The sequence below is a fragment of the Mixophyes fleayi genome, chromosome 2, assembly GCF_038048845.1.
Source record: "Mixophyes fleayi isolate aMixFle1 chromosome 2, aMixFle1.hap1, whole genome shotgun sequence".
Taxonomy (NCBI): Eukaryota; Metazoa; Chordata; class Amphibia; order Anura; family Limnodynastidae; genus Mixophyes; species Mixophyes fleayi.
In genome coordinates this window covers 264,897,875-264,917,295 of record NC_134403.1, presented here as the reverse complement: position 1 = coordinate 264,917,295, position 19,421 = coordinate 264,897,875, and the positions used below count along the sequence as shown (strand labels likewise).

The following is a 19,421-nucleotide window of genomic DNA, read 5'->3' as shown; positions in this document are numbered from 1 at the left end:
CATACAATACACCCTTGACATAAAGCTATCGATCCGACACTTTTTGTTCTTTGACGACACAATGCAGACCGAAGTCGAGCCCTTTTAATATTTGGTCCAATCAGACTGCAGACCTGTAGCCGAGCCCCCCTGTTGGTGACCTATGAGAAGACGCGTCTGGTGATCGAGCCTCCCCTAGTCATGTGAGTGCTGACTGCCAGCATGGAAGACAGGAGCTGCGGCAGCGCCATGCGGGCCCTTGGGTAACACGGGGGGATTGTACTGTCCGACACATGAGAAGCTAGAAATAAGCACGCTTCGAACTAGACTGCATATTCAGGTGTGTATGCATAAGTTTGTTGTAGTGTTTGTTCTGTACAAAGTTTACTTGAGGGACTAAAGTTGATGTTTTGACATTACATTGAGCGTATATGTAAGGCGATCACACCCACCCTGTAATTGCTCTGTGTGTATGAGCATACATACTAATGTATGTGATCTCATATGTGAGTGGTATACGTTTGAACGTGCCTTGTACTTTGTGTAAGTATACGCATAACCCATTAGGTGTTAATATGCACTCCCTGCAGAAAAATAGGGTTATTATCGTAAATCCAGTTTTGGAAAAGTATACTTGTTAATCGGTTCATTACTGGGGACTGAGCTGATGTTCTAGGCCTGAATTGCTTTCCAGCACTACAAGTCCTGTCTTGAGCTGACCTTACACTTGTGCTGTCTGCACTGTCACACAGAGCAGAGGTGGGTGTGTCAGGAGAGCTCACACTGAACTGAAAGCTTTCTGTGAATGTCGGTAGGCACATCTGTGGGGTGACGAACGGCTTCAGCTCTCAATGGAACTCTATGCTAGATAGGCAAACCAAAATAACCAAGGGTTCTTGGGCTTTAATGTTATTTTCCAGTGGACGGACGTCTTGGTGTAAGCAGCTGTTTTGAACGTTCAAAGAATGAGCATTAAATATGCCTGGATTAGGACATTAAATTTAATAGGGATTATATGAATTGTTTCATGGTAACAATATAAGTTAATAAACTGCATAAAATTATCTTTAAAATATATTTTTGATAATGCCTCTTTATTTCTTTTTCATATATATATATATATATATATATATATATATATATATATATATATATATATATATTTATTGTTATTATTACCATTTATTTATATAGCGCCACTAATTCCACAGCGCTGTACAGAGAACTCACTCACAATAGTCCCTGCCCCATTCCCTAACACACACACACACACACACACACACACACACACACACACACACACACACAAACAAACAGACAGACAGACATAGGTCAATTTTTGTTAGCAGCCAATTAACCTATAAGTATGTTTTTGGAGTGTGGGAGGAAACCGGAGCACCCGGAGGAAACCCTCGCAAATGCGGGGAGAACATACAAACTCCTCACAGATAAGGCCATGGTTGGGAATTGAACTCATGACCCCAGTGCTGTAAGGCAGAAGTGCTAGCCACTTAGCCACCGTGCGGCACATATATATATATATATATATATATATATATATTTATATTTATTATTATTATTATTATTATATTTATTATTATTATTATTCTTTGTATCACAATTTAATTTGGTTTTGATTCTTCTCAGCTCTCATCATTTACTCTGTGCTTTAACATGAAGCTCAGCAGTAGATTATTTTTCAAGTGTAAATAAATTGATCTCGGAAGCATTTTAGCTATGTAATTTAATTGAGTGTACTGTTACAAAAGAAACATCAGATTTACTATGTACTTTTCATTCTGTTTGAACACTTTATGTCCATATTCTACATTTGCTGAGTCATGTCTTTCCTAAAAGAATCCAGTGTCACTTATCCTGTGTCCCATTAATAGAACGAAGTCTCCTGTAGTATTTCCAACACTGTTGGAGAGGGTTAAGTACAGTAAGCAGCTGTACCGCTGGTATGAATGAGGGTAAGTCTGGATCTAGTCACAAGGCAGTGTTAGAGGAAAGCAACCTGCCAAAATTAGCAGCTTTTGAGGTTAATCATATAACATACAATGTATCAGTACATATATTTAGACACTGAAGAATACACATACTGATAAACAGCAGTAAATCACTACCTGTCAAGATAATGCAGATTACACTCCTGTCCCCAATATAATTCAAATGTATTGTGTTAACAACTTGAATGCATTACAATCCATCCTTTGAATGAGTGCTGTGATTGAGAGATTTCTACATCAAAGCTTTTGTAACTATGGGGGTTTGACCTGACAAATATATAAATTCTACAGGTTGCTACTTTTTTATGTCGACACTTTCTAATATATAGCTGCTGAGTGGGGGTTGTGAAATCAAATGTAGGTCTTGCAATTTTTTTTTACTGTTTATTAAATTTAGGATATTTGTAGGGAAACGGGAAATTCAAAGCTACATATATATATATATATATATATATATATATATATATATATATATATATATATATATATATATATATATATATAATGAGAGAAATAGACACAGGTCCTTCAATCTCTCAAAAAATACTATTTGTATTGATCCACTGGAAGACAAGCAAAATCCCAGTGTGACAGTTGTCAACCCAGCCTCTTGGGTTGAAGGATGAAATACATCACTCTTAGCCCCCAAATTGGCACTTGGGCAAACTCCCAGAATCTAGCATTCCTATAATGTTCTCATTCAATTATGGCTACAGACACTAATAAAAACTCCAATCTAATTTTTTATTTTTGTATTTTTTCATTTTTGTTGCAGACTTTGCCACCACCTCATGTGGTTACAAATTTCATAGCTTAACCACGCTTATGGTAAAATACACCTTCCTATGCTGATGGCGAATCCTTTCTTCCATTTGCAACTGAAATAAAGCATAGTTAGTTCCAAGGCAACCAAGTAATAAGGCTGGGTACACATTGCAGAAAATTTCTCCCGATACGACATCTTTATCGATTTTACCAACAACAAAAAATAAAAAGTCACAATCAGTGCATTGATTCATGCGTACACACTATACAAATCTTTCAAGATTTACCTTCAGATCTGTGCTCTTTACCTGTCATAATCATTGGCTGAAAATCTTGACTCTGAACACTCCATAGAGATCTATGAACACTGCCGGTCATAAGTGCATACACACTGCATAATTGGAACAACATCGTTCCATCGAGATTTTTAGTTCAGTTTAAAAATGAAATGATATGATGCTTTGGGATGATAATCGCTCATCGGTGCAGTGTACAAACTAGTACAATATCAGGCCGAACAGTCGTTTGTCGTGTCATTGGCCCAATAATTGCCTGAAAACCCTGTAGTGTGTACCCAGCCTTAGCCAACCTAGTTTTTGTAACCCTTCCATTCACTTTATTAATGAGGTGGTTTGCCTTTGACCCCTGTTGAGTTCACCTATTTGTATAACCTTAATTATGTTTGTGTATTTTGTTTGTGTGTAGTGAAAGTAGCAATGGCTAGGCCTGTGCTTTTTTCCTTCTCAAAGTCTTACTCTTCATATACAGGATATAAAGTGCAGTTCCTGCCTTGCAGTTCTATTATTTTTTTATTCACAGGGGTCATTCCCCAGGTTGTTGGGTGACTTCAGATACCCCAAAACATGTCATGTCTTAATAGCATTTACAGGATTTAAGAGAATATTGAAAACAATAAATTACTTTATACAATTTGGCTCTTATATTTGTTGCATTATGCAACCCAAACATACAATAAAATTCAATTATATTGCAGTTTTACATGTGTGTTTCTCTCGCGTACCTCAAGATCAAACTAACTCAAATTACAGCAGAATTTCGATGTTGGGCGTACAGTGCATATACTTATGCCCAACTATAGCATACAGATGCAATTGTCCGTTATAACTGCAATAGTCACATTACCCTATTCATACACAATATAATGTAATGAAGTATATACACAAAAAACAATGCTGTGTTCATTGTTATTAATAAATGTCAGATTTTTCATATAAGATGTAATTAAGTACAAACACCTGCACATCTGTCATTTACCGCTTTATAAATGCAATTGGAATCTTCTTTTGTATTGTACTTCAAATGGAGATGACAAATAAGAATTCAGAGTACACTGACTTAAATAGCCACAATGCTAATAAATGATCCACTGTTGGCTGTCAATAACCAGATAGCCAATCAGAAGTGACTAAAAAGTGCTGTTTGTGTCATCATTGTATATCAGGGTTTCCCAAACCCAGTCCTCAGGGCTCCCTAACAGTGCAGGTTTTCCATATCTCCTTGCTGGAACACAGGTGTATTCATTACTGACTGACACATTGTAACAGATCTACAGGTGGTCCTAATTATGTCACATGTGATCCGGAAAACCTGCACTGTTAGGGAACCCTGAGGACTGGGTTTGGGAAACCCTGGACTATAGATCTTTACATTGGACTCTCAAAAGAGTATATTGAAGAAAGTTGCATCATGATTACTACTTCTTGAGTGGGCCCTCAAGTGTGGAGGAATAGTTTTGTTACTGATTGATATGGTGCTCATGTGACATGTTAGCCGATATCAAGTAGCAAAGTGTCAGAGGAGTTAGCATTCAAATGTTTATAATAACAACCCATTTCTATTTTATAAGGCAATCTATGATTTTGCCAGCTGTAATACACAATATCTTTTTATCAGATGGTTTAAACTGACTGTTTCTTTGTTGAGCATATGTCTATGGAGCCACTTCCTGAAGTTCCAGGATGTCGGCTAATGTAACCAGGGTCGGACTGGCCCGCCGGGGGACCGGTCTATCCCCCGGTAGGCCCCGACCCTGATCGCTCCCCTCTTCGTTGGTGGGGGAGCGAGTAACTGAAGACAAAAAAAACAAAAAAAACCTTGCGTGTCTGCGGCGCTGGCTCCGTGCGCACTGAATGCCGGGCGTGATGACGTCATCACGCCCGACATTCAGTGAGGAGCGCCGCAGACAGAAGACAGAAGACAGAAGACAGAAGAGAATAAAGAATCAGATAGAAAAGGTAAGTGAGGGAATGGAAGAAAGAAGAGAGCATGAAGGCAGAGCGTGAAGGCAGAGCGTGAAGGCAGAGCATGAAGGGGGAGCATGAAGGGGGAGCATGATGGCAGAGCATGAAGGGGGAGCATGAAGGCAGAGTGGAGGGGGAGCATGATGGCAGAGTATGAAGGCAGAATGAAGGGGGAGCATGAAGGCAGAGCATGAAGACAGAGTGGAGGGGTAGCATGAAGGGGGAGCATGAAGGGGGAGCATGAAGGGGGAGCATGAAGGGGGAGCATGAAGGCAGAGTATGATGGCAGAGTGGAGGGGGAGCATGAAGGCAGAGCATGAAGACAGAGTGGAGGGGGAGCATGAAGGGGGAGCATGAAGGGGGAGCATGAAGGCAGAGTATGATGGCAGAGTGGAGGGGGAGCATGAAGGCAGAGCATGAAGGCAGAGTGGAGGGGGAGCATGATGGCAGAGCATGAAGGGGGAGCATGATGGGAGAGCATGATGGCAGAGTGAAGGGGGAGCATGATGGCAGAGTGGAGGGGGAGCATGATGGCAGAGCATGAAGGGGGAGCATGATGGGAGAGCATGAAGGCAGAGTGAAGGGGGAGCATGATGGCAGAGTGGAGGGGGAGCGTGAAGGGGGAGCATGAAGGGGGAGCATGATGGCAGAGTGGAGGGGGAGCATGATGGCAGAGTGGAGGGGGAGCATGATGGCAGAGTGGAGGGGGAGCATGAAGGCAGAGTGGAGGGGGAGCATGAAGGCAGAGTGGAGGGGGAGCATGAAGGCAGAGTGGAGGGGGAGCATGAAGGCAGAGTGAAGGGGGAGCATGATGGCAGAGTTAAGGGGGGCCAGGAGAAGGGGGAAACAAAAGCAGCATGACACAGGGTGATGAAGGGGGGGCAAAAACAGCATGGAGGGCGCAGTCTGATCATAAGGAGGCCCAGCATGGTGATTAAGGGGCACAGTAATGTGTGTGTGATGGCACAGCATGCTTGTGGCAATGTAAAGTGTGTGTGGTAGGTGGTAGCTAAATAATGGGTGCTATTTTCTTTGTAGGGTGAAGGTGGGGCAATTTAATTTAAGATGGGGTGGTTTGGGGGCTTTTAATTAAATGTGAATATGAATTATTTAATGGCAGTGACGGTTGCGGGAAATAGGTATATTTATTATACGTATTATACATAAATGCGATTTATTGCAGGGGCTGTCTGGGGGGAGGGAAATAGGTTTATTAAATGGGAATACTATAACTTTAATGTTGGGGCTGGAGGAAGGCCTAAGTATTAATTGTTGGTCCTATTGATTTAATGCCAGGGCTGGTTGGAATCTTCTAAATGTACCCATTATTTTTTCCAAATAGGGCCCTCAACATTCCAAGATCCAGACAAGCAGCAACTAAAGAAACCAGCAGCTGCAGGTGGTAAAAGTGACAACAACAGGTAGGACAGTCTGTCAAAAATTCTGAGTCTAGTGCAGGCTTGGCTAACCTGTGGCACTCCAGGTGTTGTGAAACTACAAGTCTCAGCACACCCTTCCAGCAATAAGCTGCTATATATTGGCAAAGCATGCTGGGGCTTGTAGTTTCACAACACCTGGAGTGCCACAGGTTAGCCAAGCCTGGTCTAGTGGGACAATCCCGATTTATGGTGACTGTTCTGCCCAATCTAAGGGGCAGGTCAGACTGTGTACTCTTTATACACACACTGCATTCTTTATATACTACACTATGGTGCTAGCTGTCCTTCGTGGGCTGACCACTCCCCCTCTAGCGTCTAGTCTCGCCTCTATGATGACTGGCCACACCCCCTCTGGTGGGCCCCTAGCATTGCAGTTCCCCGGTGGGCCCTTCATGCCCCAGTCCGACACTGAATGTAACTCTTCAAACACTGAATCAGCTCAGACAGCTCACAAGTGGACATTCATCAGTGTTGCATCAGAGCTGCGCACTCCTGAAATGAATGAGATAAAAGTGTAATCTAATGAGCACTCACAGCAAATTTAGTTTTTAACAAATGTATTGTTTACAGGGACCAGTGTTAATGAAAATCTTAATTACATCTCTTTAACTAAACTTCAGTCTGATGAAACATAATGTTATTTCTTTAATGTAATATCACACTATTTTCTTTTTGCAGTCTAATTAGTTATTGTTTCTCTACAGATCTGTGAACTGATCTCATTTAAAGACCACTTAACCATTTTCCTGGTACCCCTATCTTGGCAAGGGGTACAGGAGATCAAAAATGGTTTCATTAAACTGCAGCGAACCACTATCTGCCTCCGATCTTCTCTCCAGTGCTGCCTCACCTTGTGGACAGAACACACTTCTTGAAAATGATGCCAGCCCTTGTTCTCCATCTCTGGCAGAACAACTTAATAAAACATCTGTCTCCATATTGGAAGAGGGTGAAGATGAAGGTGATTTTAAAGAAGTGGAAGGAATTGTTTTATCGCAACTGGTGAGAGCAGTGGAAGACCCAAAGGAAGCCACTCCAATGGCACATTTAAAGCTCCCAGACTTTTGTGCTCAAATTTCTGGGGACTTCTCTCCCACACTAGAGGAAATTGAGGAGTTTTTAAAGGACAATATGGATCTTATCAGAGAAGAGCTGGTTGAGAAGCAGCCCATCCCTGGCACATGGCTTCAGGGCTGCATTGCAAGTGAGCAGACTTCAGCCACAGACCCAACTGAGCCAAGTGAGACTGTGTCTACTCAATTAACACCAGATACTTCCGCCAGTTCACCTACCACAACAGGCAGTATTCCGGTTATCCTTCAGATCCAACCTGTGTCTGTTCCTGGTGCTGCTGCTTTGCCACAGAGCTCTACAGGTGGTGTACGCCTCACACAGTTAGTAATCAGTGTACAGGGTCAAAGTCTGGCACTGGCCCCAGTTCCAGGTCCTGCCTCTCCTGGGGACCCAAAGTATGTTAGAATTGCCCCCCTGCCAGTGGCTGTCCGACCCTTGACATTGGGAGGAGTATTTGTGAGTGAAGGGCAGCCAAGGATGCAGAAGGGAGCACCAGCTGTGATCAGGGTGCATAAGTGTAGTCACCCTGGCTGTAACAAAATGTACACCAAAAGCTCACACCTTAAAGCCCACTTCCGACGGCATACAGGAGAGAAGCCTTATGTCTGCACATGGCCGGAGTGTGGATGGAGGTAAGGGAACACTTCTTGGCTTCAAATACAAAGAGAGGATCATCAATATGCAATAATTTATTTTCCTAATTCACTGTATGGAATAGTCACAAAGTAAAGCTTGCCACACGCATTCATATCCATTTGACTAGTTTAGTAATTCATGACCGAATTATTGATCCTGGTATACTTTGAGCGGCCCCAGAGTGCCATATCACGATTTGATCCAGTAGTGTGAAATTGGTTCACTTGTGATGTAATCGGCTGACCTAAAAGCAGATGGTAGCCCAAAGCAATGCTTGACCTGTTGCCTAAACAGCCGAGACAATTTCTATAATTGTTGCTATCCTTTATTTGTTAAGCACCAACTTATTATGCATTGCTGTACATTGAGGGAATCATGACAAATAACGTACAGCATGGAACCAAAGGTAAAGATGCACTTTGGACCCCATGTATGTTCAAGTGATTGTCTGAACTACCTTATTGCAATGTTTGTGGCAGCTTTACTTAGTTTAGGCAATGGAAAAAATTTAGCATGTGGCCCTATCAACATGTTTTGACTTAGTTTTAAAAGCTGGATGTGTATGTATTTGTGTGTGCTCATGTGCATGTGTGTAATAAAAAAATATAATATATAGTTATATATATATTATACATACACTCTATCCCTCCATTGCTTGGAGCCCTACCATAATATCACAGTAGCTTTGTGCAATGGGGTAAAAAAGGAGTAAAAAAAAGAAAAAAGGAGTAAGACCAAGTAGATGGTGTAGCTCCTGGGGGCACAAATGCTATCCAGGTATTGTGTTGTGGCTCTCGCAAGAAGAAGAGACGTCTTGAATAAAGCAGCAGCATCGCATTTTAGAAGCATTATTTGATTACTTCATCTTAATGCATTCAAATCATAATCACATAGGCCAGAGACTGCATGACTTGCTTATTAGAAATAGGAGCCTTTTACCTGGATTTCCAAATCTTCCATCAGTGTAGCCATCAAAGAAAATGCCTATAAATTTCTCACCAGACGGTACCTGGTCCTCACCCACCTCCACACTATGTTCACCCAACACCTCTGATAGGTGCTGGCAGCAGTGTGGCCAGTGGGGAAGGGGGGGGGGGGGATTTCATGCACATATGGTGGACGTGCCTGGCACTGTCCTCCTCTTGGGCTGACATCTGTTCTCTTATCGTAAACACCGGCCTCACCCTTACTCTGACTCCTCCCAATCTCCGCTTGTGCACCCCCATCCCCCATATTGACAAAGCCACCGATAAGCTCATCCTGCACGGCAAAGTTCCAGATAGCTCATAACTGAAAAAAGACAACCCGTTTTCCCCCCTTGTGCCAGAAAGTAGTCAACCATATATGGTTTGTGTCCTGAATGGAGTAGATAACTAGTCTCCAGGACAGCAAAGTGGCTTCCTTCCTGGTATACCCCCACACCACACCTTTGCCCCATGACAGTGACGCACTGTACTAGCTGCATGGCATAAACCTTACACCAGCTCCCTTTTTTCAGTTTTTTTGGGCCACCATGGTACACCACCTTCTGTGCCCGTCCAGTTCAGCCGTTCCATCTTAAAAATGCCTTTTATATCATACCTATGTGACTTTTGTACTGCCATGCCTTTTTGTTTGTTTGTTTACTGTTTAAACTTCAAATTCCATAATTAAAGCAAATTAAAAAGAAAGAAGCCTTTAAAAGCCTTTATAATATAATCAGGTCATACATTCCTCATTCTGAAAGGTGTGATGTGCAATTGTACCCTGTAGTGATACTTGATTGGTCTGTCTGCTGTTATACCCAAAATGCAGCCCCAGAGGTGCACAAAAGAAGAGAAGGGGACAGAGGTAAGCAACCTGTGATCAGAGCTTGATTAAGGCTCTGGGGGGCCTGGGACACTTAACACAGTGGGGTCCTTATGATGTAATATGGTTATCATTTTAGACAATACTGTGAACTACTGTTAGTTGCACACAGCTCTGCCTTCACGAGTCGTACAGTGTGAAGCAGGATATACCTCCCAATTGTACTTGCAGTCAGACCAAATCCTGGTTAAGAGAGTCACCCAAATTTGGGACTGTCCCACAAGATTCAGGACAGTTGGCAGACTGTCTTGCTCTCTCTCAGGGTCGTCTTAACAGCATTATAGGCCCACGGGCAAGCAGTGCACTGGTGCTCTACCTAAAACCGAAACAAAGTTCCTGACACGACAGTCTTCAACCTTCGTTGCACTCCGTTCCATTTCTTTCATTATTTACGTTTAGTAGGTAGCAAGGGGAGGCAAATGACATGGACTGTTACAATATTTTTAAGACATTTTATTATGTATTTACAGTTTCAAAAAATTGTGTGTTGCTTTTGTCTTGCTTATGTAAAATTAGTACGTGTACCTTGTTTTCGTCAAGGTCAAGATATGTATTCGCAACAGCAAGATTGAATATACAAATAACTGTTAATACTGAGATGATTAGTCCACCTAAACATTTTAATAAAAAAGGGTTTGAAGGTTCTAAATAAATCTCCCGGACTAGTATACTGAAAAGCTGGCAAGCCTATGGGGCACCTATATTTCTGGGGTGCCCCGGCAACTACCCAGTGTGCCCCTGCATTAAAATGGCTCTGTTCTGTCCTGCCTGTTCTTGTCGCTTTCACTACCGTGGCTGCTGGTGTCTTTAGATCAGTTGCTGCTTGTCTGGATCCTGGAATGTTGGAGACCCTATTTCATAAAAAAAGGGGTACATGAAATTTAGATAACTCCAACCAGCCGTGGTGTTAAATCAATACCACCCATGTTTAATAATTACTAATTATTAATTAGGCCTCCCTCCAGCATTAAAATAATAGTATGCACATCTGATAAATAGATCTTTTTCTCTCCAACTAGACCTGGCTTTAAATTTCTTAATTATTTATTAAATGTGTATGCTATTTCCTTTGAACTAGCCCCATCATTAAATTAATAGTATTCCTTTTTAATAAATAGGTTTATTTCCCTTGCTCCAAATAGTCCCAACAATAAATTAATAACATTTACGTTTAATAAATATAACTATTTCCCACAATCATCCCTGGCATTAAATTTATATTTACATTTAATAAATAGCACTCCTCACCAAACTCGGCCGCACATTCAATTAATAGCCCCAAATCACCCCAGCATTAAATTAAAGGTCACATCACCCTGCCTTAAATTAATAGACCCCACTATTAATTTAATAGGTCCCACCATTAAATATCTGCCATCACCCCACAAATAAAATAGCATGGTTTAAATTAGCCCCCACCCACACTCCATCATTAAGTTAATAGCCTATCACCCACATTATGTTAAGACCCCCCCCTCTCCTTTTCCTCACACATTATACAGGGTGTTCGGAAAGTCACTGTTCACTTATGTAAATTTATTAACACACGTGTTTCAATATACAATGTATAATACATGATGTAAACACGAATGATTATTATAAGCAATGTTGAAAATGACCACCGTTAGCATCAAAGCAGGCTTGGATCCTTTTTATTTTGTTTCTAAACACCTCTATCAGTTGCTCACTTGAAATAGACTGAATGAATGCTGTTATTGCTGCTTTCAAGTCATCCAGTGTGCGCTGATGATCTTGATACACTGCAGATTTTGCTGCTCCCCATAGAAAAAAGTCTGGTGGATTTAGATCTGGTGAGCGCGGTGGCCACCTATCTTTTTGAAATAATGTGATCTCCAAAAAAATTCCTTTAATAACTGCATAGATCTGTAAGATGTGTGGGCAGTAGCCCCATCCTGTTGAAACCATGAGTAATTGATTTCATCCCTTGCCATCTGACCGATCAAGAGGTAAAGAATCTCCAAACAATAGCACTCGCTGTTTATTGTGTTCATAAAGAAAACAGGGCCCACAATTCGACGTCTGGAAATCGCAACCCGCACACCAACCTTGAGATCAGGAACTCGCTGGTGGTGGTGACTGGAGTTTGGGGCACACATTGCAATGAGAGAATGGTGGGGTGAAGACGTGATAAGGGGAGGTGGGGAGGATATTTGTCAAAGATTCCATACCCAGTATTCCCCCATGATTCTCTCTATCCACTGGTCATAGGTGCCCCATGCTCTTCCTCTCTTTGCCATATATGATATTACAATGAGATGTTGGGGATTTGTGACAAGGTTTAGGCAGGAGGTTGGTATATGTTATAAGGGGAGTGTGAGGAGGACATAATGTGACCCAGGACAGCAGAGAGGTGTGGGTGGCAGCTGCATGTGACTACATGTGGTGTGCCAATAATGTATGTTTCCACCACTGATAATAACAATAAACTCAGCTTACCTTTTGGTCTGTCATTACCCCAATCTGCCTGGTTACCTTGAAGGCTCCAGGTCACCAAAACTCTGATACTCTCATCCACTGCAGCTTGCTGATAGCAGCTGTGTTGTTGATGTCTCTACCTATTGATCTTCCCATTCATATGAAATGGCAGGGGTAATGCCAACACCGCTTAGTTTGAATAGGCCCAACTCACTAGGAGAGGATTATAGCTCTGGACTATTACATTAAACGTACTAAATGTTATGTTATCTTTGTGAGCTATACCCAAAACAAGCAGCACCACTAAGTCACGCGAGAGCACAGCAAGGGACTCTCGCGTCACGTCATTGGATCAGCAGACCCAGCGGCCATCTGAAGCAGAGCCGCAACCGCACACCTACACCCCGGGACCGTAGAAAAAAAAAAGTTGTTAGAAAAAAAATTGTTAAAAAAGAAAAGTCGCCACATCAGCCCCTGGCCCCCTGGCATACCCGGTCCCGGGTAAATAGTACCCGCTCCCCCCCCTCTCGGCGGCCCTGGGTGTTTCGTGCAAAATGGGAGGATTATTGGATGACCACAATCTTGAACTTTGTGAATTACCATAACCCGACAGTGGGAACCACGCTTCGTCTGTGAGAAAGGTCACATCCAACACATTATCTGTATTCTCTGTGATAAATTGGTTAAACCATCAGCAATAGTGGTTTTTTTTCTCAGGGTCAGTTGCTTTCAGTTCTTGTACCGACATTATTTTGTATGGGAAGAACCGTAACTTCTTTCTCACGGCCTTATGAGCAGTTCCAAGACCAATATCATGCTGCTGAGCTAACTTTTGTAATGATTTTGATGGACTCTGCAGTATACTGTCAGAAATATCCAACAGTTTCTCCTCCGATAGCTTTGCTGGCCTTCCACAGCGTTTGGCATCAACCACAGATCCTGTTCCGTGAAACTTATCGATAATGTTACGTACTGCATTACGATATGGAGCAGGTGTGTCTGGGAATTTTTCAGCAAATCGCTGTCGCACCACATCTGTGTATTTATCCCCTTTTCGGAATACGTGTTTGATTAGCCATGCACGTTCTTTAGTTGTTAAAACCATATTGCGATCAAAATCTGAAACAAAATATGGGGTCTTTTCATAAAGCAGTGAAAACAGTGGAGAACTGAAGCAGTGGAGAAGTTGTCCATGGTAACCAATCAGCTGCTCTGTATAATTTATAATATGCAAATTAGAAATGTTACCTCAATGCTGATTGGTTGCCATGGGCAACTTCTCCACTGCTTCACTTCACCACTGTTTTCACTGCTTTATGAAAAGTGCACAGTGACTTTCCGAACACCCTGTATTAATATCCCCCCCCCCATCCTTCTCCCACACATATTAAGATACCCCCCCTCTCTCTCTTCGCACTCACCTTGTTCCCAGGGCCATCTTAACAGCATTATATGAATAAAAATGTAACTTACCGATAAGATTAAGCTTATATTTATTAGTACCTCCAACAAAATCAGTGTTTAAACATTAAAAGACATACTGTACAGCAGAGTTTAATCCACATAAACATTTGGACAATATAACATGAGCCTTGAAGTTGAAAAACAAGAAATGCAACATAAAAATGGTACTGAGTTGGTAAACCATACAGATGGAGATGGCACAGTATAAAAATACTATGACTTATTTATTATTAATCAAGTGTTTAACACAAACATTTGCAAAATTTCTTTGCAGAGAATTGCTTTATAATTGGCTTGAATTCAGTGGTCTTCAGAATGTCATTTTCCATACACATAACTGAAAGCCAATTCAAACCAGTGGCGGATCCAGGGGGGGGCGATCGGGGCGATCGCCCCCCCTAGCAGGGGCTTGCTGCCGGCGGCTGCACACTGTGCAGGTCCGTTCAGCAGTGACAGTGTGCTGCCCGGCTGCTCTGATTGTGTTTTAAACACAATCAGAGCAGCGGGGCACACTGCCGAGCGGACCTGCACATACTGTGCAGCCGCCGGCAGCCTTAGAAATTAGAAAGAGGACGGGGCCTAAATCGCCCCCCTAAAATCGCCCGGGGTATAGCAAAAGTCTGGATCCGCCCCTGGTTCAAACGCTGCAGCCCAATTGTGCTGCAAAGCTCTTTTTTTTTTAGTTTCAGTCTTGAAAATGAAGGTTCTCCTCCACAGTTGGTCACCGTCATGCACGTGAACACTGTGAGTCATGAAGGGAAGTAAGGAAAAAAAAAAGCAGTAAATAATCTCTGGGACAAACCATGTTACAATGCAAGGAGTGCAAATTAGTTTATTATTTTGCACCTAAGTTAAATACTGGTTGTTTTTTCATGTAGCATAAAAATCCTTGATAGCATTATTTTTACACTGAAATTTAAAGTTGATCTAGGACGTGCCTTACCCCAACTATAAATCTGTCCTCACATTTTAAATTTACCTCCCCCTCCAATGCAACATGGTTTTGTTCAGGTGTAAAGTTACTCCTTTTTTATGCTTTGCTCTCCTTAATGACTCAGGCCCTTAGTGTGTTAATAGTAGTCTCCATATATTTATCCAAAGTCACTTCATGTACAAACAATACTGACCAAAATGACAGAATCACTAACCATGGGTAGTAACACACACAGCCTTAGTAAGTAGAGGCTTGAGAAACCCATTAAAAATAAGACACAAATACTATTATGGAAATGGTAAATTATTATATACAAACCCCAATCACACTTGTGACTGAGGTGAAGGGAGGTTGTTTTGCATAAAGAAGGTTCAATTACAGAGAGTGTTGCATGATGGGAAAATGCAATATGCGAGGTTAACTGACCTGGAGGATAAGTTTCTCCTGGTAAATCCTGCAGCAAGGTCTGTCCTCCAGTAGAATGTGTGTGTGTGTGTGTATGAAGGAGTGTCTGGATGTGAAGTGCTAATGCACCTATGACAAGAGATCAACTGTCCCTACATCTTTCCTTTAGTATATATCGACAACACATTAGTGTCTCCCAGGAAAATGACCATGCCATTTAATAGCAGTGCAACATTTGGGCCTCACAGGAAATGACCGGCACTCTTTTTACCTGTAGGTTAGCAGAAGGTGGAAAGTTGATCACCTTTATGTTATGTTTTGTGTGTCCTCTGCAGGTTTTCCCGCTCTGATGAACTTTCTCGACACAAGAGATCTCATTCTGGGGTGAAACCATACCAGTGCACTGTGTGCGACAAGAAATTTGCCCGCAGTGACCATCTGTCCAAACACATGAAGATACACCGTGGCCAGAGGGTTGGGGGATGTCGGACACCACGATCCAGCACTTAACTTCCTAAAACCCCCACCCCCCCACCTCAGTTACACCAGCTGGCAATGTGAAATACTTGCTGCTTCCACAATAACATTTCTTGAGGCTTTGGATATAAACTGCAAGAAGGATTACTGTAGCAAACTAATGGTTAGGATCAGTGGGGCCTGTAAGGTATTATATGACAATGAGTTGCTGGGACCGCTGACTGTAATCTTAATTTCCAGCCAAGATATTAAGTTTTACTTGAGTATTTTTCAGTAGTAAGTCTCTTGTTTTATTTCTATGTGCAGAGACTTCTGCAATGAATCCCTGTGAATATTACCCTACCTCTTATTTGTTGATTGACTATTTGGCCGCTGGGTTACATTCTGTTCCCTGACAAGCAGAACACTCGTGTACAATGTCATCTGTAATTTTGTACAGATTTTACATATTTTAAATGCTGTTACTTTTATTACACTGTTGTATTTTGTTCACATACATATGTGTGACCAAGACTCCATTGTTGTATGAAAACAGGTATACATACTGTATATTATTTTTTTTTTATCGGTTGTCCATAGTAAGATGGGCATTTATTAATGCATATAAAAGAAGGAAAAACACTATGTACAATGTGTACACTTAAAAAAGAAAAATAACCTGTATGCATACCATAAACATACACTTCTCTACATCATACACACTGGAAACTGTTACAGATAAAATATTTAATTGTTATATTAAACTAACACTAAACTTTAACTGTTGAAGGTGGCCTCTTAACTGCTTTCATTAAAAACTATTGCTTACATCTAAAAGACTTTTATGTAACAATACTGTTAGTAGATTCAGATATGTCTAAAAGGAAACATTTCCATGACAAACTTTAATTTTTAATTACAGTCTTGTGAAAAACTACACCATCTTTCAAAGCTGTTTTACCTATCCGCACATAATCAACAATCATCTAGTCTTCGCCAAGTCCTAAAATTTAATAAACTTAATGTCATGTGACAAACAGACTATAACTTTACTTATTTATGCAACAAAGTATAACCCAACATGCAAAAGTAGTATGAAAAAAGTAAGTACCACATTGCTGCTTCCATATCAATAAAGACTGTCATTTTGGCCCGGTACTGCTAATTAATTGCACCTCATTATTTGACCATCACAAAGTCGTACCACCTCAATATAAAGCACCTTTGTCAGTTTGGTCTTTGAACATTAAGGCTTGTGTTAACACCATGCCAAGTAGGAAAGACATCTGCATTGATCTCGAGGAACAACTGTTGCTGCTCATCAACTGGAAAGGGTTAAAAGGAAATTTCCATCATCATGAACACTCATTTATATAGCGCCACTAATTCTGCAGCGCTGTACAGAGAACTCATTTACATCAGTCCCTGCCCAATAGAGCTTACAGTCTAAATCCCCTAACCTACACACACACAAAGACAGACTAAGGTCAATTTAATAGCAGCCAATTAACCTACTAGCATGTTTTTGGATTGTGGGAGGAAATCCACGCAAACATGGGGAGAACATACAAACTCCACACAGATGGCCATGGTTGGGAATCGAACTCTATTACCCCAGTGCTGTGAGGCAGAAGTGCTAACCACTAAGCAACCATGCTGCCCCGAACACAAAATGAAGTCCATCATGCTACAGTGAGAAATATTTAGAAATGGAGAACACTGAAGACAGTTGCCAGTTTTCCCAGATTGTTCAGTTATGACCGGATATGTAAAAGGCACATCTGAAAGATCTTGTGCTTCCTTTTTCACATGACTGTATAAGTAATCTTGGTCTAGATGGTTAGTAGACGGGCCTGAACTCACAGCAAGTTATATTTCTACATTGTCCTGTACTGCGGAAGGTGAAAGCAGCATAAGCAGACCACAAAATAGTTCACTGAAGAATGCTTTGTCTTTTTGCACTGGACCGACCAAATATAGAACAAGTTCCATTGAGGGTCCTTGCAATGAGTATAGACATAGCATTCCTCATAGTGAACAATGGGTATCCACTTTAAGGTCTGATGAACGTAGTGTTCACATACCCAACGTCTTTTTTGATCCTCCATACAAGTCTGAGTGACCTCTGGTTTGTCTTTCAATATATTTATAAAAGGACTTAATTTTGTGCATAGATACAATCACTTGCTGGTTACTCTATTATGTCAAATATGTTCAGATGGAAACTGTTACTTATACGAATGTTGCTAGGTGATCTCTCCTATAATACACTTTGATTTCATGTTTAGTTTTCTTGCAATGTTGTATTCTAATTACATTATGTACTGTCCTTATTAATAGCAGATTAGGTTGTAAGTTATAGTGGTCAACGATTGGACCTATACATAACTCTACAGCATTTGGGTTGGAATTTGATTCTGTTACAAAACTCCACAGTCTTCCAAAGGTTTCATAATATTCTGGCTTTTGCACACAGTACCTTGACAGCCTGAAACAAAAACTTTAAACCCAGTAGAAACAAGCTCTCTTGAAATAATTGCGTTTTGCCTGTTGACAGTTGTGGAAAATGTTAAATACTATTTTGGATATGTTTTATGGCACCTTAAGAAATGTAGACTTTTCAAGGAATATCTCTATTGGCAACTATGTACAACATTTCAACAACCAAGACAAAGCGAGTGCAGTACAGTAGGTACAATTCCAAGTTGCAGTGTCAGACTCTTATGAAGATGCCCAATATTCCTGCACCATATCCATTGTGCAGTGTGTGTTCAGTACAGAACTATATGGAACATATTATGTTGGCACTAATGATTGCATTCATCAAAGGGAATCTATCATTGGGAACTGTAATGCCTGAATTAAGCTATTATAGTGTCACAATGAGTAAAAGGACTCATTTTTATCTAGTACTTAGCGGTACATTTTTTCCTGTATGCCAAATTCAAAATTATCAGTGATCATTGAAAGCATTTTGTCACCATTTGTCTAGGAATACAGAACATTTCAGCCTTATAAACTTTTTATTTCTAATTATCATATAATGTGATGAAAACAGAAACCATTTGCCATCTGCACTCGAGTAATCTATACCCAGAAAGTCTTGGAAATGATATGCAAATAATTTTTTATTAAATGTCTTGCCACTTTATGCTTGAAATAAAGGACTTACTGAAGCAGTTGAATGTATTTGATTTGGCTGCAAGATTATTCAGACTCTGGAAGCTGTTTCCCAATGATAGTGGTCACTATGGGAGTGTCAGAACCATATGATTTCCCAGCCAGTTGTATACCACACCATTTGACACTATTATTACATTATATATGTATGCATAAGTAACATTCAATTTTTTTTATTTATTTTGACTAGAAAACCACATTCCTTAATTACATTGCTATATGTGGACAACATCTATGGGTAAATTTACTAAATTGCGGGTTTGAAAAAGTGGAGATGTTGCCTATAGCAACCAATCAGATTCTAGTTATTTATTTAGTACCTTCTACAAAATGACAGCTATAATCTGATTGGTTGCTATAGGCAACATCTCCACTTTTTTAAACCCGCAGTTTAGTAAATCTAGCCCATAGTCACAAGTTTTTTTAATAGATATATAGCCAACATACTGAAAAGTGAGGCACATCATTACAAAAGATTAAAAATAATCAAAGTTATACTTTTTTGTACACAATATAGTTATTTATATTCGTATTT

The 19,421-nt window shown here is 40.8% G+C and overlaps 1 protein-coding gene across 1 annotated transcript; it reads left to right on the top strand.

The window, feature by feature from the left end:
• Nucleotides 1–156: 156 nt before the first annotated feature.
• On the top strand, nucleotides 157–18,882 carry LOC142138959 (Krueppel-like factor 15). The gene is made up of 3 exons (XM_075196144.1): nucleotides 157–319; nucleotides 7,158–8,159; nucleotides 15,586–18,882. Exons 2-3 carry the CDS (start codon nucleotides 7,240–7,242, stop codon nucleotides 15,758–15,760), a joined length of 1,095 nt encoding a protein of 364 aa, XP_075052245.1. The 5' UTR covers nucleotides 157–319; nucleotides 7,158–7,239; the 3' UTR covers nucleotides 15,761–18,882.
• Nucleotides 18,883–19,421: the final 539 nt, after the last annotated feature.

Bases quoted from the DNA above. Each gene is read 5' to 3' on its own strand.
- LOC142138959 (XM_075196144.1), top strand. From the start codon at position 7,240: ATGGTTTCATTAAACTGCAGCGAACCACTATCTGCCTCCGATCTTCTC. The intron at 8,160-15,585 runs GTAAGGGAACAC...TGTCCTCTGCAG, and splicing joins TGGCCGGAGTGTGGATGGAG to GTTTTCCCGCTCTGATGAAC.